The 25,517-nt window shown below is 42.9% G+C and overlaps 1 protein-coding gene across 3 annotated transcripts in view; it reads right to left on the bottom strand.

Moving 5' to 3' along the window:
• Positions 1-25,517, bottom strand: part of AIMP1 (aminoacyl tRNA synthetase complex interacting multifunctional protein 1) — a 132,112-nt gene that overhangs the window by 12,566 nt on the left and 94,029 nt on the right. For all 3 annotated transcript variants that reach the window (XM_069743719.1, XM_069743718.1, XM_069743720.1), the window contains one exon: positions 7,854-8,022. In XM_069743719.1, the coding sequence (XP_069599820.1) occupies positions 7,854-8,022 (169 nt within the window). The remainder of the gene's footprint in view (positions 1-7,853; positions 8,023-25,517) is intronic.

Raw genomic sequence — 25,517 nt, 5'->3', positions numbered from 1 at the left:
TAAGCAAAGAAAGTTGTTTTGACTTTGAAGTGCATATGTTCATTCTGTTTGGCAGTTTGAAATACTTTTTAACCAGGTTTCTGACGTAATCCAGCTGAAAAAGATGGGTCTACATACCATCCTAAGACATGCAGCTTTCTGACCATGAAAGATGATTAACAATATAACAAGTCGATGGGTGCTTGTTTATAGGCCCTTTTATGCAGATGGATGCATACCTTAAACCTATAACGTTTGCATACTTTAGGAGGTACATCCTCTGTTTATCACATATAGATGCAAAACACTGCTGTGGAGTTGGAGTCATGGAGTCAAGTGTTCATTCTGGTTGTGTCGTAGTCGGTATAAAATAGACCGACTCCTAAAATATATACCACCGTACATTGCGTACAGTAGTTTAGTGCAGTATGTACTCTAAATTTTCATAAGAACTTGGGAAAGTTATGAAATGTCCTATAAAAGTCTGTTCTGCCCTAAGGCTAGGGTCACATTGCGTTATGTGACCGCGTTTAACGGACTACGTTACACCGCGGCATAACGCGGTGTAATGTAGTCCGTTAACACCATTGCCTGTAATGGCGAACGCATCGCTAGCGCACGCCCACATTGGGCGTGCGCTAGCGATGTGCCGTCATTTGAGTGATTGGGGATCTGCGCTAGCGAGATCGGCTAACGCGATCCCTTTTGGGACATTGCGTTAGCGCAGTCCGTAGCGCTATGCGCTAAACGGACTGCCCTAACGCAATGTGACCCTAGCCTAATCTAAGGATCTTGGCTTTTGAGTTGAATCTGTGCTGCACTTTATGTACATGCTCAGCAGTGCTGTGGAGTCGGAGTCAAGGAGTCAGAGGTTTGGCTTACCGACTCCACAGACTTGGATTCCATAAGCATTTGCTTGCCTATCACTGCCATTGTTCACACAGGGAAATTACTAAGAAAGCTCACTAGGCTGATTATTGCCCAGTGTAAAAGTGTCGTTAATAAAATATGCACAAATCAAAGTATCTACAAAATTTCCAAAGTATCATTTTTTACAAGTTTAGCTTCTGATAACATAAGGCAGTATCTAAGTCCCAGCTGTACCATGTGCTAAGGGATATCCAGGATTCAGTAGTCCCCGATTATACCATTGGTAGGATGGGCCTGAACAATATATCGTATCATTGAGCCATGTGGCAATTATTTAATAAGCTGTGAAATTTAAAATGTGTATAGATAAAACAAGCACCAGCTCGCCCCAAACACTCTAAAAAGTGCTAACAGGAGGGAATTTATTCTACAAGTAGCTCTGAGCAAAAAGACCCAAGTTAGAGTTCAGCTCCAGTTACTTGATGAGCCACTGTGGTCATCTGAAGATTTGCTATTTTAGTCATTAAGTGCCTCCTGCACCAAACTGAGAACCCGTGATGGAACCACAAAGTAAAAGAGCAAAAACAGGTGGTATTCATAGTGGTGAGAATATTCATAAGCAGAGCAGTAGTCAGTAACCCCAGGTTCTAACTCCAGCTCCGAATCCTTCATAAATGAGCAATTAGCAATGACAAATGTACGCCATGAAAAAAATAGGTGATCAGTTTATCATTTTACAAAATAGGGATCCTGACTTAATATAAATAATACAATAAACACTGTGTGCAGAATTATTATGCAAGTTGTATTTTGATCACATGATACTTTTTATACATGTTGTCCTACTCCAAGCTGTTCAGGCTTGAGAGCCAACTGCCAATTAAGTAAATCAGGTGATGTGCATCTCTATAATGAGGAGGGGTGTTGTCGGACATCAAAACCCTATATAAGGTGTGCTTAATTATTAGGCAACTTCCTTTCCTTTGGCAAAATGGGTCAGAAGAAAGATTTGACGTGCTCTGAAAATTCCCAAATTGTGAGATGTCTTGCAGAGGGATGCAGCAGTCTTGAAATTGCCAAACTTTTGAAGCGTAATCACCGAACAATTAAGCGTTTCATGGCAAATAGCCAACAGGGTCACAAGAAGCGTGCTGGGCAAAAAAAATGCAAAATAACTGCCCATGAATTGAGGAACAGCAAGCGTGAAGCTGCCAAGATGTCATTTGCCACCAGTTTTGCCATATTTCAGAGCTGCAACGTTACTGGAGTAACAAAAACGCAAGGTGTGCGATACTCAGATACATGGCCAAGGTAAGGAAGGCGAACGACCACCTTTGAACAAGAAACATAAGATAAAACGTCAAGACTGGGCCAAGAAATAGTTTAAGACTGACTTTTCAAAGGTTTTATGGACTGATGAAATGAGAGTGACTCTTGATGGGCCAGATGGATGGGCCAGAGGCTGGATCAGTAAAGGGCAGAGAGCTCCACTCTGACACCAGCAAGGTGGAGGTATGGGCTGGTATCATCAAAGATGAACTTGTGGGACCTTTTCGGGTTGAGGATGGAGTTAAGCTCAACTCCCAGACTTAGTGCCAGTTTCTGGAAGACAACTTCTTCAAGCAGTGGTACAGGAAGAAGTTGGTATCGTTCAAGAAAAAACATGATTTTCATGCAGGACAATTGCTCCATCACATGCCTCCAACTACTCCACAGCGTGTCTGGCCAGTAAAGGTCTCAAAGAAGAAAAAATAATGACATGGCCCCCTTGTTCACCTGATCTGAACCCCATAGAGAACCTGTACACCTCTCGGAACAGTGTCTGGGAGGCTGTGGTGGCTGCTGCACGCAATGTTGATCGTAAACAGATCAAACAACTGACAGAATCTATGGATGGAAGGCTGTTGAGTGTCATCATAAAGAAAGGTGACTATATTGGTCACTAATTTTGGGGGGTTTTGTTTTTGCATGTCAGAAATGTTTATTTCAAAATTTTGTGCAGTTATATTGGTTTACCTGGTGAAAATAAACAAGTGAGATGGGAATATATTTGGTTTTTATTAAGTTGCCTAATAATTCTGCACAGTAATAGTTACCTGCACAAACAGATATTCTCCTAAGATAGCTAAATCTAAAAAAAAAAAACACTCCCACTTCCAAAAATATTAAGCTTTGATATTTATGAGTCTTTTGGTTGATTGAGAACATAGTTGTTGATCAATAATAAAAATAATCCTCTAAAATACAACTTGCCTAATAATTCTGCACACAGTGTACTTTATGTTGTTTCTAAACTTGTCTAAATTCCTAAGAAAGTAAATATATATATATTTTTTTATAAACTTGCAATGGAAGTGCATTTCTACTGATTCCAACTCCGAAAACCATCTGAACTTCACAGAAAATAGTAATTATTTGTGTCAAAGTCCTTCATCAGACAGTTGCTAATGTGCTGCAGGGGGATATAACAGAAATGAAGGCAGTGCTGGAGAAAAGCGATCTTAATCACAGGACGTATACCTTCACATTGCGATTAAGACCGTTTTTCTCCATCACTGCCTTCCTCTCGGATATATCTGCTTGCAGCACATTAACAACCTGTGTCTTATGAAGCTCCATACTTCGGGACCGAAGCATTACTCCTATTTTTTGCAGAATTACCACAATAAAAATCTGATTTATCTACATTTTAGGGTATGTGCACACGTCAGGATTTTTTCCTGACAAAATCCTGAGAATTCTGCCAGAAATCCGTGTGCTTTTTTCGCGCGGATTTCTCACGGAATTTGCGCGTTTTTTTTTTTTCCGGAATGACCTTTTTGATAGGAAATCCGCAAAAAATCCGGAAAAAGATAGAGCATGTCCGGATTTTTTGCGGGATGCATTTTTTTGGCACAAAAAATGTGGAATGCATTCTAAAAGATAGGATGCATAATGTTAGCGTTTTTTTACCGGATTTATAGCGTTTTTATGGTGAAATTCCGCAAAAAAAAACCGCTAAAAATCCTGACGTGTGCACATACCCTTAAAGTTTCATGTATCTCTATATTTTTAGTCTAACAGAGTGGAATCCTTTTCAAGCCCCCGATCCTTCTCACGGGAGTGCCATATACCTATTATTATATATCTAAACTCCATAGTTCTGCTTAAGGGCGCAGTCAGAAGGCCATATAGCACGGGCAATAATTGTATCACACTGCACAGTCTGGCCGGCGGCTCTCCTCACCGGAGAGTGACAGCTGGATAGAAATATATGTTGTCACACTTGGGACAGCAGAGCAGACGGCCAGTCCGAGCATTACGATATGATCATCGTCCGTGTTATATGGCCATCTGACTACACCTTATAAGTGATATTTCTTTCATTTGCTGACCCCCGAAGTTTCAAGCTGGACTAGTTAATAATAATGTCCCAGCACAAGTCCGCTGAACACTATAGCCATAGCACTTAATGGACGCTTTTTTGATAGTCACGTGATTGCCGAAAGGCAATTCTTTACATAGCAGGATATTAGCAGAGGGGAAATAAATGCCACCTAAATTAGATTAAGAATACATAGAAATAAATAAATTAATCCAAGTACTGTTCCTACGTCAGTGTATGCAAGGCGCCTTTGTGGCAGCTGAAGTATGGGACGTGGTAACGTAACTCATGTTTGCAGACAGTGCCCGGGCTGTAAAGATGAACTACGTGAACTCGAGACATATTTTACTTTTTCCAGACTTTTTTGCTTGCCATATGAGGCAAAGCTCTTGCACTCCTTGAGACTAGCTTGTGTTTTGAAGTAACTGCAATCTGGATTATTAGCTAATAAGGTCTTGTTCTGCACCTCATTAATCGCGCTATTCTGTATCCTGGATCACAAAGGACGCTGGAAATGTTTTACGACTGAAGAATCCTCCATCCTCACATTGTAACAATATGAAAAACAGACAGATCTTTAGTTGATGCAGCAAAAAAAAAAAAAAAGGAAACAAAGTCTGTGCCAATTATTTTACACACAGATGAGAAAAAGTAAAATGCAGCTGTGGAGAACATATGGGCCGGCCCTGCAACGGAGACAGACTGGAGAGTATGGTAGATGTTCTATCAGACATTGTCGTATCCAGATGTCAGACAACGCGTCAAGTGACAAATGTCAATGGAGACTTGTGCACCAGTGGAAATTTCCAGCAGCTTGTATACAGCGTGGTTCTTATTCAGATTTACAGCCAGGACTTGGGCATACAGCATGGCTTTGGCTGGTGCACATCATCCCACGTCCTAAACTGCTTTTTATCTATTCTATGTGCACACGTTGCAGAATTGCCGCGGAAATTTCCGCAGCAATTCTGCAACTCCCTGCTGCAGGTATAACGCATGCTGAATTGGCATGCATTTTCCCGCTAAACACTTGCGTTTTGCAAGCGTAATCAGCCTGCAGAATGCTAGCATTTTCAAAGCGATCTGTAGCATCACTTGAAAAACTGATTGACAGGTTGGTCACACTTGTCAAGCATAGTGCTTGACAAGTGTGACCAACTTTTTACTATTGATACTGCCTATGCAGCATCAATAGTAAAAGAGAGAATGTTAAAAATAATTTTAAAAAATGGTTATTCTCAACGATCTACCCGCAATCTACTCAGCGGCGCTCCCGACTGCTTCCATTCCAATGGATGCTTTGCGCGAAGGACCTTTGTGACGTCGCGAGTCCTTCGCGCAATGTATCCCTGGGAACGGAAGCAGCCGGGAGCACTGCTGAGAGCCGGGAGGACTCCAGGGGCCATAGGAAGGTAAGTATATCATTATTTTTTATTTTAATTCTGATGTTTAACAGAAATATGGTTCCCGAGGGCCTGGAGGTGTGTCTTCTCTCCTCCAGACCCGGGCACCACCGCACATGAAGCGCTCACTTTACGCATGGTGGGCATAGCCACATGAGTAAAGTGAGCATTTCAATGCATTCCCATGTGCGCGGAATCGCCGCGATTCTGCACAAAGAATGAGCATGCTGCGTATTTTTCCGTATTGTGATTCCGCCGCGGAAAAATACGCAGCATTAGCACAGCATTGCGGAATCCCATTGAATTCAATGGGCTGTGTTGGGCATGTGTTTTTGCAGTGTTTTCGCGGCAAAAACGCAAACAATCCGCAACGTGTGCACATAGTCTAAGGGTTAAGACAATTTTTTCAAGAAATCTATAAAGTTAGATAGAATGTCAATAACTAGAAACAATAAGACAAGTATATTAAAGTTGTTAGTGACCTGGCATTTGTGTATTTGCCTATGGAGATTAAGGTCTCATTTGCTTTTCTTCACTTCATTATTTTTTTCCATAAAAAGTATTACAAAGCCATAATTGTCTTATGAACAATAGATTATGTATAAAAAAATCAAACTTTCCTTTTATTCAACGTAAAATTAATCTTACAGTTTTCTGACTTTTACTATGCAGCATACATAACGCACTACCCTTTTATTTCATTTCAGTGTGGTTTTTTTTAGGTTTGTTAGTTTTGTTCAATAATTAATTACACTTTGAAATAGAATTATTATGTGAGGGCTCGTTTTTTCCACTAACAAGTATAAGTTTACAAGACTGCAGTTTTGGGGTACATATGACTTTCTGATCTATTTTTATTCCACTTTTTGAAAGGTAAAATAAACAAAAAAAATAACAAACAATTGTTTGAGTCAGAACACTGTGATACACAATTTATATCATTTTTCCTAAAAAGATCCTTGGTTTATTTTTTTTTCTAAGAGCCATAACTTTATTTTTTTTGGTATCATTGGTACACGAGGGCTTATGATTTGCAAGAAGAGATGGATGGCACCATTTTGGGGAACACACAACTTCATGATCATTATTTAACTGTGTTTTTTGGAAGTCATAATGCATTAAAAATATCAATAAAAATAGGCTAGGTCCTGGCAACGACAATCGCCTTATCGCAGCTGCTGGGTACACATGAATTGGCATATTTATGCGCTAAGTATTCTAAATTTTACAAATTTTCTAGAACAGGAATGCAATTCAAATTTCATGTTTGCATGCTATAGCGCTACAGAGTGCTACTTTATTTTGTTACTTATCCTAAGGATAGGTCATCAATGAAAAGTAGTGGACAACTTCTTCAAGCTTGTCTCGTAAATTATCTAATGGGATTATATCAGGACTTTTATATCTAAGGTTTACGTCATGGGAATGAGGCTTGGGGAACTTAAGTATGGCAACTGGCACTGATTTCCTCTACTAGTCCTTCAACGTGTCTTGAAATTCAGATACTACCGTAAAGCTCATCGATCGCCAGGACTCCCTACCTGAGGGGTCCAACACACCTCCCAATAGAAATCCCACACTGAAAAGGGGTATCCCACAAATGACATATGATAGATGGCTGATAAATGACTGATTAATGAGAGCCAACCAATAAATGGCATTGTCTCTCAAAAAACAAGTGTTTGCATGACTATATAAAAAAAAATGAACGCATTCAGAAAGATCACATTGACAGGGGTTCACCAACTATTACCCATATGGATTTCAAAAATACCACTATCTATGCTGCGCAAAGTTAATCATTTAGGCTACGTTCAGATTAGCGTTTCCCGACGCTGCGTCGCGAAACGCAGCGGCGACGCACGCGTCATGCGCCCCTATGTTTTACATGGGGGACGCATGCGTTTTTCTTGTTGTGTTTTCCGACACGTGCGTCGTTTTTGACGCTAGCGTCGGACGCAAGAAAACGCAACAAGTTGCATTTTTCTTGCGTCCGAGTTCGTCAAAAAAACGACGCACGCGTCGCAAAACGCAGCGTTTTTGCGTGCGTTTGCACGCGTTTTTTCGTGCGTCGTGCGTTGCGTCGCCGACGCAGCGGCGCGCAACGCTAATCTGAACGTAGCCTTATGTCATGGGGTATTAATGGAATAAAGGGTCTTAGCTAAGTAATAACGTATTTCATTGTTTTCAAAGATGGAAAGAAGTATTTTTTTTTAATAAAATGATCTAAAGATTACCTGGGAATCCTTGAAATGTAATTCTATCTCCAGGAACTGCTCCACTGGGGGGATCCAATATCTCAACCTTCTCCGGAGAGCTGGCACACATTACCATGGCTTGAGACAGCACCCCTCTCATTTTAGCAGGTTTTAAGTTACATAGCAGCACCGCCATCCGATTCTGCATCTATAAAACAAAAACAACACTGGTTAACAACAGATACTAAATAATAAAATAAAGACCTCAGAATCCGCAAATTTCATGGGCATTACTGAACATATATACGATCGCAGGGCGGCGATGGGTTGACATGACAACTGGGGGGTCTACCCCAATGCTAGACATGACGATGCTCCTATAAAAACCAGCTTGTGTCTGGTATTCTTAGGAGACCGCGATTTATACTATATACGGCAAAACTGTAAGAATTCGGTGACTAACAAATAAAGTGAAAATTGACATTATATATATATTGCAAAAATTGTTCCTCTTTTCCCCCCCCCAAAATAAAGCCAACACACAAAATTCAATTATACATGTGGCATTCCTGTGTCCAGAAAAGTGTAGACTATTGAGTTATAAAACTAGTTATCCTGATCGGTAAACGCCATAAAGATAACAAAACTATCTGAAATGCCAGAGAGGTCATCAAAACATTATAACTTCCCCAAATTGGTGTCAATAAAAACGTCAGCTTGCCAAGCAAAAAAGAAGTTCTCCCATAGCTCCACAAAATTAAAACGTTATGGGCCACAGAAAATAACGACAATCAAAATGTTCTTTTCAACACTTAAAAATGAACCTATAAGTTTTGTATCTTTGTAATGATACGGACTTGGAGAATCAATTTAATACTGTGGCTAGTGCTGACCACTCTAGATTTTTTAGTGTTAGGCATGAACACTGGGACGTTACTGATTGGAAAAGTGGGAGACACTGATCCAGACAACTGTCCCCTCCAACCACAACACAGTGGCAATTAATTTCTCTCGAGCACATGTGCTGCCATTCTCTCCAGACTCCACAGCAGCAACTAGAATTGAGCGAATATGTTCAGGATCGGTCGCCGAATCTGAATTTGTCATATTTGTCTGAATTTGTCATAGTCGTGCCATATTGACACCCTATTTGTACCGAATTTATGTTTGACGATCGTTTCTGAACATATTCGGTCACTTCCACTCCCATTGACTCCAATGACATTCGGCGAATAACGCAAATACAATATTCGCCATCGATCGTAATCGGAAACAAATTCTGAACAATTCGCTCAACTCGAGTAATGACCAGAACATGCAAGCACAGCGCCCACTGACCCATTCAAAATTCTACCTTACTGATGGCGTGAAATCATACAGTTCACTTAAGGATACTGTAGAAGTACATAAAAATAAGATAAGTAATGTACCATGTGATGCACCTCTAGATGTAATATAAAGGCATAGAGATTTTATTATTTCATAAAAAGCTATTTGTGAAGACCAGTATGGGATACTGCTTTACCATACAGGATGGGGCTAAGCACATAATCCATCTTACATGTATATAAAAAAAAAGTGTCAACAAATTGAAAACACTAAATCCTGCATGTGCCCAAATCCAATCATTGTAACAATGTTAAATTTTTCAACACATGTTCAGAGAAAACCCAAAAAGCCAAAATACACACAAAACAGGTTTGGTTGTATTGATCCAGCCAGTCAGTGTACTTTCATGTTTTTCCTGCCAGAAATAAGATATAGCTGCGTTTTATTATACAGCCGAAAAGAAAACTTCCAAAACATCTGAATGAAAAGGAGTCCTTCCTTTACGTGTAACTCAATCCCAAGTTTACAATGGCTCACAGCAGGAATATTTCCCTTGAAGTTATTTTCGGAAGGAAAACTAATTCGCAGCATTTACCTTCTCCTTTCCCCCAAGAAAATAGAAGATTCTAATATAAATGAAAATAAGCAATAGCAGAGACTTAAAGGAGACCTAGGGCAAGAAAACTTATGAAGGCCATTAAATGTGAATAATAATTAAAAAATATACCGTATATTCTTACTTAGATGCTAAAATATACAAATTGTCTCGTCAGAGAGGAAGAGGACAAGAACGCTAGTGCCACCTGTTGGAAGCAGTAATCCTAAATGTCAATGTTGACCCTTTAACGATCCTTGTCACATGACTTCGGAAAAAAGCCAAAACCAGAATCTCAATTTGCAGACACTGTGATTCAGGGTACTGCCCCTCATCAGTGCAAAGTGTGAGTTCTATTTAAAGGGTCGACATTAACTTTTAGGATTGCTACTTCCAATAAGTGGCATACTGAAAAAAAAGTCGATCACAAAACACCAATTAAATAAAGGGGTTGAGAGCATATTAGTGTCAAGCTCCTCCCACTAAGTACAAGATCACAAGTCAAGTGGAGTACTCCAAATATGTAAATTACAACCAAGAAAAAAACGGAGTAGCAACAAGCCACAATATGGATAAACATTACAAAAACTTTATCGTACAATTAGAGTTAAAAACAGATCAAACAAAATCACCAAATAATATATATATGCATGTATATGTATGTATGTATGTATGTACCGGTATGTATGTATGTATATACACACACATATATATATATATATTATATATATATATATATATATATATATATATATATATATATATATATATATATGTGTGTATATATATATATATATATATATATATATATATATATATATATATATATAAAAATGGAGGAAACATAAAGGTAGGTGGAGGATGAATGGAAAGGTCACGGAATAAATAGACCAGGGAAAGCTGGATGAAAGAAATATCCCAAATGTGCCAGGGCAATATTACATTTGAAAAGTAGCTTGCGCCATATAAAATGGCCATAAAAAGAGTGGATCATCCATACAGAAGCTTACCCATAAGTCCAGACCGAAGCAGCCCCCAAGGTAAAAAGGCAGCAAAAATGTTAAAGGGAACCTGTCACCCCGTTTTTTGAGATTGAGATATAAATACTGTTATATAGGGCCTGTGCTGTGCGTTACTATGGTGTATGTAGTGTACCCTGATTCCCCATGTATGCCGAGAAATACATTACCAAAGTCGGCGTTTTCGCCTGTCAATCAGGCTGGTCTGGTCAGGTGGGCGTGTTCACAGCGTTCTTTTCTTCCCCAGGTTTCCGTTGGTGGCGTAGTGGTGTGCGCATGTCCAAGGTCCGGATTCCCTGTGCCCACGTGAAGACACAGCGCGCGATCTGCGCTGTCATTCCTTTCATCGGTGCGGGCGGCCATCTTCCTGGGGCCGCGCGTGCGCAGATGTAGTGCTCTGCTGCACGGGGCTTCAGGAAAATGGCCGCGGGATGCCGCGCGTGCGCAGAAGAGATCGCGGCGGCCATTTTCCCAAAGCCGAGATGCAAACTCGGCTTTGGGAAAATGGCCGCCGCGATCTCTTCTGCGCACGCGCGGCATCCCGCGGCCATTTTCCTGAAGCCCCGTGCAGCAGAGCACTCCATCTGCGCACGCGCGGCCCCAGGAAGATGGCCGCCCCCACCGATGCAAGGGATTACAGCGCAGATCGCGCGCTGTGTCTTCACGTGGGCGCAGGGAATTCGGACCTTGGACATGCGCACACCACTACGCCACCAACGGAAAGCTGGAGAAGAAAAGAGCGCTGTGAACACGCCCACCTGACCAGACCAGCCTGATTGACAGGCGAAAACGCCGACTTTGGTAATGTATTTCTCGGCATACATGGGGAATCAGGGTACACTACATACACCATAGTAACGCACAGCACAGGCCCTATTTAACAGTATTTATATCTCAATCTCAAAAAACGGGGTGACAGGTTCCCTATTAACTTTTGATTATTTTTTAATTTTCTATGTGCTCCATAAATTTCAAGGATTAAATTTACTACATTGTATTTCACAGATGCATTTGTTTTTTATTACTAGCTGCCTAATTGAAAGTGTAAGGGAAATCTTAAATCATGAAATGGGAAATTGTTGTGTGGTTACTAAGAATAGCGTAGACTGTAGACTATCCATTTAAAAGCAGAAAGTACCCTTACAGAGTAACTCTAAACTTTTTATGTATTGATCAGCCTTTGCAGAGTTCTGAATTTTACAAATATATCTCATTTTGCTCCCCTCTCTCCCAAATTCAATGCTGAATGTGCCGTCTTTAACTGTCCAGGTCATGCTCTTCAGGAGGCTGCTTTGAACTGCTGCTCTGGCAAGAATCTGGACTCAAATACTATTTACAAACTCGCTCCCAGTTGGAGCATGGGGAAGGGGACAAGGTGACCATCAAAAAGCCCCAATCTCGATCTTATGGAAAATTTCTAGGCACAACTGAAAAAGTGTGTGAGAGCACGAAGGAGTATAAACCTGGCTCAGTTCTACCAGTTTTGACAGGAGAAATGGGCCAAAATACCAGTAACATTTTGTGAGAAGCCTGTGGAAATCTACCCAAAGCCTGTGACTCAAGTTAGATAATTTAAAGACAATGCTATGAAATACTGACCAGATGTATGTAAACTTCTGAGTAACTGGGCATGTGATGAAAGAAACAAAAGCTGTATTAAAATCATTGCCTCTAGCATTACATGCCAGAGATTGTGAAAAAACGAGTTTTAATGATTGTGGCTAAGATGTATGTAAACTGTAAAATGATTGCAAACTATGACTTCAACTGTGTATATGTATATTCAGCCAAACACAGAGTATCCCATCTCTCCCATAAACACAGTAACAGAAAAAAAAGTAAGTAACTAAGCACTCCTTTTTCTGGAGCAGAGCTAATTTGCATAACAAAATAGGGGAACGTTTAGCTCATTGGAGACAAGGACAAAACACACTTCATAGTTGAGATCCTGAGATATAGGAATCACTGATTGTGTCATACCACATAGCGCCAGATTCTCTTAAGGTACCTTCACACTCAGCGACGCTGCAGCGATACCGACAACGATGTCGATTGCTGCAGCGTCGCTGTTTGGTCGCTGGAGAGCTGTCACACAGACAGCTCTCCAGCGACCAACGATGCCGGTAACCAGGGTAAACATCGGGTTACTAAGCGCAGGGCCACGCTTAGTAACCCGATGTTTACCCTGGTTACCATCGTAAAAGTAAAAAAAACAAACACTACATACTTACCTTCCGCTGTCTGTCCCCGGCGCTGTGCTTTCCTGCACTGACTGTGAGCACAGCGGCCGGAAAGCAGAGCGGTGACGTCACCGCTGTGCCTTCCGGCTGGCCGGCGCTCACAGCCAGTGCAGAGAAGCACAGCGCCGGGGACAGACAGCGGAATGTAAGTATGTAATGTTTTTTTTTTTTTACTTTTACGCTGGTAACAAGGGTAAATATCGGGTTACTAAGCGCAGCCCTGCGCTTAGTAACCCGATGTTTACCCTGGTTACCAGTGAAGACATCGCTGAATCGGCGTCACACACGCCGATTCAGCGATGTCTGCAGGGAGTCCAGCGACGAAATAAAGTTCTGGACTTTCTGCAGCGACCAACGACATCACAGCAGGATCCTGATCGTTGCTGCGTGTCAAACTGAACGATATCGCTAGCCAGGACGCTGCGACGTCACGGATCGCTAGCGATATCGTTCAGTGTGACGGTACCTTTAATAGGAATCTGTCACCAAGTTTTTGCCACCTAATGTAGAGACAGAGCTGTGTGTCCCTTACTGGCTCGCTTGCTGTAGCCTTGATAAAATCAGTTTTCAGCAACAAGAGATTCTCACTAGAAGACTAGATAACCTGCTGATATGTAGTCCTCACCACTGATTGGTACCTTTCTGCCTATGCACAGTGTACACAAAAAGCTGAAAGATAGTGGTGAGGGCGGGTTATACAAAGCTCAGCATTCAGAGAACTGGTAGATCTGCAGCAGATAAAGTGGTGATTTTAACAGAATCGCAGCAACTAGCTCAGAAAGTGACACATTGCTAGAATCAGGGTCTATGTCCCTACATCATGTTGCTCTCTGATCCGACAGCAAAAACCTTGTGCCAAATCTCCTTTGATTGCATTTCACCGGGAATGATATAAAAGGCTCATCATCCTGCAAACAAAATCTAAGGAACAAATTAGGAAGTTTCCTAGTCTTCATTTGTGGTGCAAAACCCGAAGAAAGAATCAACAATTATCGCATTCTTCAGACTATAAGATGCACCGCACCATAAGACGCACCCCAAATTTTCAGGAGAAAAATGGGGGAAAAACCTGAATGTGTCAAATGGGGTCTGTCTTACAGTCCGAATTCAGCTTATTAGTGGGGATAGGCAGTAGAGTGGGGTCACAAGAGGTGTTTGGAGGTTCAATGCTGCGGGGAGATGCTGCGAGTCCCATCCCAGGTTGGTAGAAAAAAAAAAGGGTGTTTGGTGGTGCAACGTGGCGGTGCGGAGGGTCCCATGCTGGTAGAAGCCTGGGCTTTCACAAAATGTCAGCGGAGTCCCTACACCACCAAACACCCTCTTCTACCAGCCCAGGGCCAGTAGCATCGCCTGCGCTCCACTCCTGCTGATGTCCCCCCACACCCCGATAATCTACAATTGGTCTGTAAGATGCATCCTCATTTTCCCCAAATACAGTGCCTTGCGAAAGTATTCGGCCCCCTGGAACTTTTCAACCTATTCCCACATATCATGCTTCAAACAAAAAGATACCAAATGTAAATTTTTGGTGAGGAATCAACAAGTGGAACACAATTGTGAAGTTAAACTTAATTTATTGGTTATTTAAAATTTTTGTGGAAATTCAAAAACTGAAAAGTGGGGCGTGCAATATTATTCGGCCCCTTTACTTTCAGTGCAGCAAACTCACTCCAGAAGTTCATTGTGGATCTCTGAATGATCCAATGTTGTCCTAAATGCCTAATGATGATAAATATAATCCACCTGTGTGTAATCAAGTCTCCGTATAAATGCACCTGCTCTGTGATAGTCTCAGGGTTCTGTTTGAAGCACAGAGAGCATCATGAAGACCAAGGAGCACAACAGGCAGGTCCGTGATACTGTTGTGTAGAAGTTTAAAGCCGGATTTGGATACAAAATGATTTCCAAAGCTTTAAACATCCCAAGGAGCACTGTGAAAGCAATCATATTGAAATGGAAGGAGTATCATACCACTGCAAATCTACCAAGACCCGTCCGTCCCTCTAAACTTTCATCTCAAACAAGGAGAAGACTGATCAGAGATGCAGCCAAGAGGCCCATGATCACTCTGGATGAACTGCGGAGATCTACAGCTGAGGTGGGACAGTCTATCCATAGGACAACAATGAGTCGTACACTGCACAAATCTGGCCTTTATGGAAGAGTGGCAAGAAGAAAGCCATTTCTCAAAGATATCCAAAAAAAAGTGTAATTTAAAGTTTGCAACAAGCCACCTGGAAGACACACCAAACAAGTAGGTGCTCTAGTCAGATGAAACCAAAATTGAACTTTTTGGCAACAATGCCAAAAGATATGTTTGGCGTAAAGGCAACACAGCTCATCACCCTGAACACACCATCCTCACTGTCAAACATGGTTTGGGCCTACTTTTCTTCAGCAGTGACAGTGAATATGGTTAAAATTGATGGAAAGATGGATGGAGCCAAATACAGGACCATTCTTGAAGAAAACCTGTTGGAGTCTGCAAAAGACCTGATAGTGAAAGATAAACTTAGGCACTCAACTTAAATGGAGTTTTTTGTAATTTATTGTAGTCATAAAAATAAACGTTTCGCTGGATATCGCGTCGCACTAGCACAAGCCGGCACCGGTTTCTTGATAACTGTGGACACTATAACCTAGATTTCATTACCTCGAGCAGCTCATACTGCACTAGTGCCGTACATCCCACATCACACCCAAAGGACGCTTCTATATCTTCCTTATGGAAATTGTTACTGAAGAAGGCCAAGCATTGAGGCCGAAACATTTTTTTTGATGACTACAATAAATTACAAAAAACTCCATTCAAGTTGAGTGCCTAAGTTTATCTTTCACTATATAGGGCTTTGGACCCTACTTAGGCACCATTTCCGGATAGTGCACGCGGTTTTCTTCTATACTGCAAAAGACCTGAGACTGGGACGGAGATTTGTCTTCCAACAAGACAATCGCAAACATAAAGCAAAATCTACAATGGAATGGTTCACAAATAAACGTATTCAGGTGTTAGAATGGCCAAGTCAAAGTCCAGACCTCAATCCAATCGAGAATCTGTGGAAAGAGCTGAAAACAGCTGTTCACAAACGATCTCCATCAAACCTCACTGAGCTCGATCTGTTTGCCGAGGCAGAATGGGCAAAAATTTCAGTCTCTCGATGTACAAAACTGATAGAGACATACCTCAAACGACTTACAGCTGTAATCGCAGCCAAAGGTGGCACAAAAAAGTATTAAGTTAAGGGGGCCAAATAATATTGCACGCCCCACTTTTCAGTTTTTGAATTTCCCAAAAAATTTAAAATAACAAATAAATTTCGTTCAACGTCACAATTGTGTTCCACTTGTTGTTGATTCTTCACCAAAAAATTACATTTGGTATCTTTATTAGTGATGAGCGAATATATTCGGTACTCGAGATTTCCCGAGCACGCTTGGGTGTCCTCCGAGTATTTTTTAAGTGCAGGAGACTCTACAGGAGTCTTGAGTGTGATTGTGCCCATCTGACACATGGTATACATGCCGTCATTAGGCCTAGTACTTTCATAGCAATCCTTATGGAAATTCGATGTTCCAGTAAGCACCTGACTCGGGCTCGAATTGTCTCCTGCTTGTCTTCTGGTAAGTGGGATATTCTGCATCTGGAGTCTAGATGCACTCACAGGAATATCTTTCTGTGTTCTGGTAACAGGTCGGACTGCTGCCAGTTTATGACCCAGCCAAGATGTTCCATTACTGATATTGTCCGAATCCTGTGATCCGTCAGGGCTTCTATCGATTTTGCCACAAGAAGAAAGTCGTCCAGGTATGGAATTAAGTAGAAACAAGGACTTCGGGATCACTCCTTTCATCCCTATAAACGGAATGCAGCTCCCTCCAAAATGCATAGGGATAATAAGGTAATTAACTTGAGTGATCTCCCACTTTCAGAGGCAGATCTACGCCTATTGGGAAGGGGTCTTTCATATGTGCCTACGTCAAGTTTTGATTTATTTTCAGCTATTAAAGATGTACATATTTTTGCATGGTCGTTGCTTTTTAAAAGATATTTTTACAACAATTCTTTGCATTCCCTTTTCCCTACAGAGGAGGAACAAGAGGCCCTAAGAATATTAGAGGAATTAGCTTTAGAACACGTGGGAGAAGGAGGTAAGATTCCCCCATCGATCCGCCCACGTTCCAAGAAATTCCCCCCGTTGTCAATTTGTGCAAATATTGAATTTTTTATCCAGGTGGTTGTGGCAGAGTTATATAAAATCCTGAAATTCACAATTAAGGATAATCTATCCAAAAGAGAGAGGAGCAGGTTGAAATACTTTCAGGAACTACCTGATACTATTCTTAAGCCAGCAGACAAAGGGGGTAATGTCGTCCTCTGGCCCAGAGAGATGTATGAGAAAGAGGCTTTTCGCCAACTTAACAACTCGGCATGCTATAGGAAACTTTCCTATAACACTCTCTCAGCATACTCTTCACAATTAGATGGGATTATCCAGCGGGCCCTTGAGGACGGCATTATCGCTAAAGATCTGGCATTGGCTCTTATAGTTCCTGAACCTAGAATTTCTACTCTTTACCTGCTCCCCAAGATTCATAAAAGCTCTGCCACACCACCTGTTAGACCAATTATTTCTGGGGTTGGTAATTTCTTGGAAAATATTAATAAATGGATCGACTACTATCTTCAACCTCTCGTTTCGGGCCTCCCTTCCTTCCTCAGGGATACAGGGGACCTCTTGCGCAGGGCTGACGGACTGTATCTTGAGGGTGGTACTCTGATGGTTTCAGCAGATGTCGAGTCATTATACACAAACATCAAACACACCGATGGTATAGCAGCTGTGAGGTTCTTTCTGGAAACTTCATCGCTATCCATTGGGATTCGTACTTTTCTGCTGGAACTATTAGAGTTCACCCTCACTCACAACTTTTTTGTCTTTAAGGGGTGCTTCTACCTGCAGCTCCAGGGGACCGCCATGGGGGCGGCCTTTGCGCTGTCCTATGCCGGTCTCTTCCTGGGGTTGTGGGAGAGGGACCTCTTCCTGTCAGACAGATTGGGGTCTATGGAGCGTGTCCCTCTTTGGACACGCTACATAGACGATATCTTCTTTGTCTGGCAGGGCACTCTAATCGAGGTATTAAATAACAACGACCGCAATCTTCATTTAACTTTTTGCTTCAGTGAAGTGATGTTGGACTTTTTGGATGTGACCATAAGTAGGGACTCTTTTGGCATGTTACAGACTGATGTCTTTAGAAAAGAAACTGCCACCAATTCCCTCCTACATGCTACATCTGGTCACCCGCGGCACATGATTAGGTCGGTCCCCACCGGTCAGTTCCTCCGCATTCGCAGAATCTGTTCTTTGGATACCGATTTTGAACGTATTGCGGAGGAACTGAAACAACGTTTTTTTTATCTAGGGGATATAGCCGACGGATGATCAAGAAGGCATACCATAGGGCCAAACACTCTTCCCGCCAGGAGCTTCTATATAATCATTCACGATCCCAATCTTCTACCACTAAGCAGGTGACAAGATTTGTCACAACCTTTAACTCCCAGTCCGACAGGGTTCATTCCGCCATTTTGAATGCTTGGCCAATACTTAAGGTGGACACCACTCTTTCTAAAATCATTCCTGATAGACCATCTATAGCATATAGGCGTGCTAAAAATCTGGGGGACCGTCTCGTCTCCAGCCACTATGATAATTATCATAAAACAACGTTTTTGGACAGATTTCCAAGGAGGGTTGGCTGTGTTCCCTGTGGAGGCTGCGTCGCCTGCCCTAACATAGATCGCACTGATACGTTTTCTAATTTTGACAATACCAAGACCTATAAAATCAGGCAACACATTACGTGTACAACTAGATACGTGGTATATTATGCCACGTGTCCATGTGGCCTTATATATATTGGACTTACCTCAAGGCAGTTTAAGGTCCGTATCAGGGAACATGTTTTGGGCATTGAGGCGGCGGTTAGCCACACGGAACCGGCCACCTTGAAAACAATCCCCCGTCATTTTAAGTTATTCCACAACAGTAATAGTGCTCTGTTGCGAGTACAGGAGTATAGATGCCATTAAAATCAACATCCGAGGTGGGAATCTGTCCAGGGGTCTAAGTAGGTTGGAGACGAGATGGATCTGGCAGTTGAACACGGTCCATCCTTATGGCCTTAATGAATGCCTTTCATTTGCTCCCTTTCTTTAAATTGGCTGTTTATTGGGTTTGCCTAGTCTGTAAACCATTGTATAGTTGTTTTTTCTTTATGTGCATTTTATTTTTATCTTTTATTTTTTCGTAGTATTCTAAACACCGCCAGTCATGACATCTGTTTGCAGTTTGCACCATTATCACCGTGTTATTGGAGTGACGCAGGATCGGTCTATCACATATCTCTTTATATGTCTGATATGAACTTGGTTTTGAATATCTACCCTGGTGTCCTATGTATATATGTATATGTTGATGGTAGGCCATCTGCGTCGATTAGTATTCATATTCATTGCTGTTTTTTGTTATATGTTTGTTATTGTGTATTATGTCTGAGTTATAATTTATTATATTGTTATAATTATGACATGATTGTTTAATGTATTTGTGGTTTGTATGCAACGAATATGTATATATTGATATATGCAATATGATTTATTATATAAACATTGGTGGTATTTGGTGTATTCTATGCTGTTTCTTGCTGCCGCTTTGCATGTTATTTATACATCATGTATACGATGCGATGTTATCTTTGGCGACTTAGTAAACGGCCGTATTTATGCTGTAATTCTCTTTTTAAAAAATGGCCGTGATTGCACTTCTGTCCATGCGCATTTTCAACTTTTGTTCCTTTCTCTTTTGGATCATAATGAATATGTGCATGGGCGAGATATATATACTAATATATAATCCACCTTTTATCATTGGTGGTATATTGTGTACTCTATGCTTTTTTCGCAGTTTTGTATGTTATCTATACATTTGTATATCGTTACCTCTGATGTCTTGGTAAAGGGCTGCCTTTATGCTGTATTGCCCATTTTAAAAATGGCCGCGAGTGCACTTCCGCTCATGCGCACTTCCAACTTCCATCCCCTTCTCTTCCGGATTGTGGCCTGGCGCCGGATTACATGGGTAGGTGCTTTCCGGTGCTGGCCTGTGTGCCGTGTGAGTGCAAGGTGGTTATGTATTGGTTTGATTCTATTTATGGCGGCTATAAATTACATGCGCGGCGCTGTGATGACACGCCCCCTGAGGAAGGACAACTCCGAAACGCGCGTCGGGGTGGGTCTGGAGTGGACACGTTCCCCGCATCATCTGCTGGTATGGTATTTACTTAGGCGATTACTCCCTATTATTCTAAATACTTACTACTCTGTCACCTTTATCTACATGCTCCTGCTTTGTTATTTGTGCTGCTACTAAAATGGAGCATGCAGTGACTATTGTATGGTCTGTGGTCTCTAATTCACTGTACTCGGCTGTTGGTGTGGGTTACGTTGTCTGACTCCATGCGGTTCATACAGTGTGTTTGCAGTTTTTAAACCCACTACTATTTTGATTCCTTGCATTATTACATGTATATTTAACAAAGATTTTGTATTTTACATCTTGGACTTTTGCACCATTTTTCAGTGTGGTTTGCTTTTCAGGTATGGAATTATTATGATGCCCCGACTTCTCAGGAAGGCCACCATCTCTGACACCTGTTTTGTGAATATACGGGGCGCGGAAGCCAGTCCGAAGGGGAGGCCCTGAAACTGGTAATGGCAGGTCCGGGTTGGCAGTGCTACCGCAAATCTTAGCAGATTTTGTGATGAAGGATGCACTCTTCAGGTCGAGGGTGCACATTACTGCGCCCTGATCTATGAGATGAACTGCTGACCGGATAGATTCCATTCGGAACCTTTTGGTTTTAGATTTATAATAGTGCGAGTTTCGCCGGACGGCTTTGTGATGGCGAATAGGGAAGAATAATGCCCTCTTCCTATTTCTGACGGAGGAACCGGAATTATCACTGCCGCACTGAGCATGTCCTGTAAATCTATCAGTATGGCAGAATCTGCCACGACTATGGTAGGAGCAAAGTACCTTTCTGGAGGAGGGGCATAAAGCTCTATGCTGTATCCCTCTGACACGGTTCTGCGAACCCTCTGATTCTGAGTGATTTGGGCCCAATTTCCTGCAAAGTGACATAGCATCTTCCCCCAATGCAAGTGGCGTCATTGTGTCTTGGTTCTGGAGGTTGGACTAAAGAAGAAACCTCTGCTCTTATTACCCTGGCTATGGGAGCCCCTGTAGGACCCTCTGCTGGACCTACTCTGCCCTCTGAAATCATACTGCTTTCTGAAGAATCCTCTCCGAAAGGGCTGGGACCGTTTAGGTTTGTCTTCAGGGAACCCCTTCTTTTTGTCAGAGGCTGACTCAAGGATACTATCGAGCGCGGGTCCAAATACCCTCTGCCCTGAAAATGGGATGGAGCAGAGCTTGGTCTTAGAGGCATTATCTCCTGACCAGGAACTTAACCATACAGCCCTCCTAGCAGCATTAGACAGGGAACTGTTTCTGGCTGAAAATCTAACCGACTCAGCCATCATATCAGAGAAAAATGCCATGGCAAACTTCATAATAGGAAGGGAACTCAGAATATCAGATCAAGGGGTCTTATAGGACAAATGCTTTTCCAACTGATCCATCCATAAGTACATAGATCTGGCCACCGAAGTGGCTGCTATGTTTGTCCTAATTAGGGCCGCGGAAGCTTCCCAGGCCCTCTTTAGGAGAATGTCGGCTTTTCTGTCCATAGGGTCACGCAAGTTAGAGTCCTCAAAAGATAAGGCAGTCTTTTTGGTGACCTTTGCTATGGGAACGTCAATTTTAGGGATTTCTTCCCATAACTTGACTTCCTTTGGGTCAAATGGTAGGCGGCCTTTAAAGTCACGAGATAGTACCAGCCGGCGCTCAGCATCCTTCCACTCGTCTAGAACCATAGCCTTAATATGTTCACTTATAGGGAAAACTGTCTGATTTCGTGACACCAGTCCCCCGAACATCAAGTCCTGTCTGGACTGTGGCTTAGATGTGTCCTCAATCTGCATAGTACTCCTCACTGCCTGGACAAGCTCGTCTGTCTCTTCTGACTGGAAAAGGTACTTTTTGGCTCAATCCTGGTTTTCTGCTGGGAGCTCCCCCTCTTCTTCCGAAAGAGAGTCCCTTAGATCGGAACCTTCATCAGAAGTATACTCCAGCTCCCTTTGGCTCGCTTCCGGCCTGAGATAGGGCTGGACGGACGTGGTTGTGAGAGGCTGGACATAGAGGCCTGAACCTCCTCCCGAATTAGGGATCTCTTCTCTTTCATGACCTTTGAAGTACAAGGTGCACAGAGTGTCTTGCCATGGGAGTCTGGAAGTTTTACGTGGCATACAGGACATCTGTTGGACTTCACCGAGGCTTTGCCGGGTTTTTTAGCTGTGGCCGGGGGAGCAGCGGGAGTTCCCTTATCCTAAATGACATAAGATAGGGAGTAATAGGCTAGAAGGCGTGCTGGAGTTTTTATCTGAGGTGAGGGTGGACTGCACAAGGCGGACTTACCCCCTCCATCCTGGATCATGTCTCCTTCCAGAGTCTGAAGCTGGCTAGCCAAAAATACCCCGGCACGACGCTGGACGCTATCGCAAGTAGCGACACGCTGCTATGTGTTCCACCGCTGGAACGCTCTTCTCTATCCCGCTTTCAACACGTCACCGGAAGTGACATTACCGGCATTGACGACACCGGAAGTGGCGCGGGCACCATCGAGACTCGGGAAGCTGCTCGGAAACTCAGCGTGTCACGCTGGATGTAGCGTTGCCAGGACAGCGCCCCCTCGCTGACTGCAGGAAACACTCCTCACTCGGATCCCTATCTTTGTGGCACCGCGTCCTGAGCAGAGAGCCTCCCACTGGGAGGAATGTCCCTATCCCGGAGCCTCATCCTGCTCCAGGCCTTTGGGGTAGAGGCACTCCCCCTTGGGAAGATTCGACCCTGAGCCTCTTGACAGGGGGAAGGATATTGGCGGGCCGCACGATCCCGCTCGGTAAGCTTGCACAGCTCTTCTCGTGTGTCCCTCCATGCAGGGACAGGAAAAACACTGAGGAATTGGGGGTGGGACCGGACCTTAAAACTCTCGTGTTTCCTGTCCCGGCAAGGAGGAGGAGGACGTCCTCCAGGGTGCTGTCAGGAGGGATGTCCTGGAAATTAAAAAGTTGGACAAGGTGGAGAGCCAACCTTGATAGTTATTAAAAAAATGTCTACAATTGCGGTTTTTCCTTATCTTAATATATACTTACCTTGTAATGTCTTCACATCCTGTTCAGTCCAGATGTGTCCGGATCCCAGAATTCCAAGAGACGGAAGTTCACCAACCGTCATATTGGGACAACCAAGTGATGGGTGTCTCAATATGGAAATTGCTGGTGGTACCTGCCTCTTGCGCGGTACCACCAGAAGACCATCACACCACACACACACTGTATACGCCATACACAACACACACTGTATATGTCGTATGCACCACAAACACACACACAGTATACGCCATACGCACCACACACCCTGCGAATTCCGCACAGGTGCAGTAAATCATTCGGCGGATCCCGGAGGCTGATGCGCAATGTGTTTACAGGCAAAGGAAGCCGGTCACATTAAAGGGGTTTTCCCACGAACGAAAGTTCATTTTAAAAATTGTCAGTGTCTGACCGTGTACGGAGCATACCACATCTCCTGGGCAGGGGAGGAAGCAAAAGACAATACTGACATTACAGGAGGGGATCACAGAGGATTCTTTTTGTCAGGTAAAATATTTCACTGACTGTTATTAAACAATATTTTACCTCACAAAAAGTAACCTCTGCGACCTCCTGTTGTAATGTCCGTATTGTCTTTTGCTTCCTCCCTGTGGTATGTTCTGTACACGGTCAGACACAGACAATTTTTAAAATTAATTTTCATTCATGGGGAAACCCCTTTAAAAAGCAAATATCAATGCCAACATGGCTCCTCCTAAAAAATACACCAATGACAATGAAAGGAAAGCAGCAAAGGCACAATGTCGAAGACAACAACGGGCAAATGAGACTCTTGAAGAGCAATAGCATCGCTGGGACAAAAACAATGCATATAGCACATGGGGTAGACAGGTCAAAGAAGAGAGCACAGACGAGAGAAAGAGAGAGTGGATAGGTGGGTGATCACATGGGGGGAGAGATTCTCAACGCAGCAAAACCTGCCCCCATCGTGACATTACCATCACGATGGGGGAAGACATTTCCTGTAGTTCTTAACCAAGTTTGCACACAATGCAACAGGGATTTTGTCCCACTCCTACATACAGATCTTTCAGGTTTTGGGGCTCTCAATGGGCAACATTGAGTTTCAGCTCTCTCCAAAGATGTTCTGTTGGGTTCAGGTCTGGAGACTGGCTACTCCAGAACTTTGAAATGCTTCTTCTAAACCACTCCTTAGTTGGCTGGCTGTATGTTTCGGGTCATTGCCTTGCTGGAAGATCCAGCCAGGACCCATCTTTAATGCTTTTACTGAGGGAAGGAAGCTGTTGGCTAAAACCTTGTGATGCATGACTCCATCCTTCCTTCCGTCAATATGGTGCAGTCGTCCTGTGCCCTTTGCAGAAAAGCACCCCCAAAGTATGATGTTTCCCCCACCATGCTTCATGGTTGGGACACTGTTCTTCCTGTTCCTCTAAACAAGGCGAGTGGTGTTCGTACAAAAAAGTTTTATTTTGGTCTAATCTCCCATACCTCCTCTGGATCATTCAGATTGTCATTGACGAACTTCAAACGGACCTGGACATGTGCTGGTGTGACCATTGCAGGATTTTAATCGATGATGGCGTAGTGCGTTACTAACTATAATGTTTGAAACTGTGGTCCTAGCTCTTTTCGGGTCATTGACCAGGTCCTCTTGTGTTGTTCTGGGCTGGTTCCTGACCTCTCTCAGAATCATGCTTACTAGGGATGAGCGAATAGCTTCGGATAACTCCATATCAGAATAGCACTTACCAAATAGCTGCATCGGGAACCCGGATACCTGGAGCACTCCCGATAACTAGCTGTTCGGCGCGCAGTTGGATATGTCGTGGCTGTGTGACAGTCACAACACATGCATGGAGAGCCTGTTTGTTGGGCTCTCCATGCATGTGTGACTATTACACAACCGTGTCACATGTAGCTACGGTGCCGAACAGCTGATTATCAGGAGTGCTCCAGGTATCCGGGTTCCCGATGCAGCTATTCGGTAAGCACTATAACTAATTGGATAAGGAGTTTTCTGAAGCTATTTGATCATCTCTAATCCTTAACCCACGAGGCAAGACGTTCTATGGAACCCCAGACCAAGGAAGATTGAGTCATCTTGTGTTTATTACATTTTCTAATAATTATGCCAACAGTTGTTGCCTTTTCACCTAGCTGCTTGCCTATTTCCATGTAGTCCATCCCAGCCTTGTGCAGGTCTAC

Source organism: Ranitomeya imitator, chromosome 1, assembly GCF_032444005.1.
Source record: "Ranitomeya imitator isolate aRanImi1 chromosome 1, aRanImi1.pri, whole genome shotgun sequence".
Lineage (NCBI taxonomy): Eukaryota > Metazoa > Chordata > Amphibia > Anura > Dendrobatidae > Ranitomeya > Ranitomeya imitator.
Note: the sequence above shows the minus strand (reverse complement) of the source record. Positions and strands in the feature narration are given on the sequence as shown.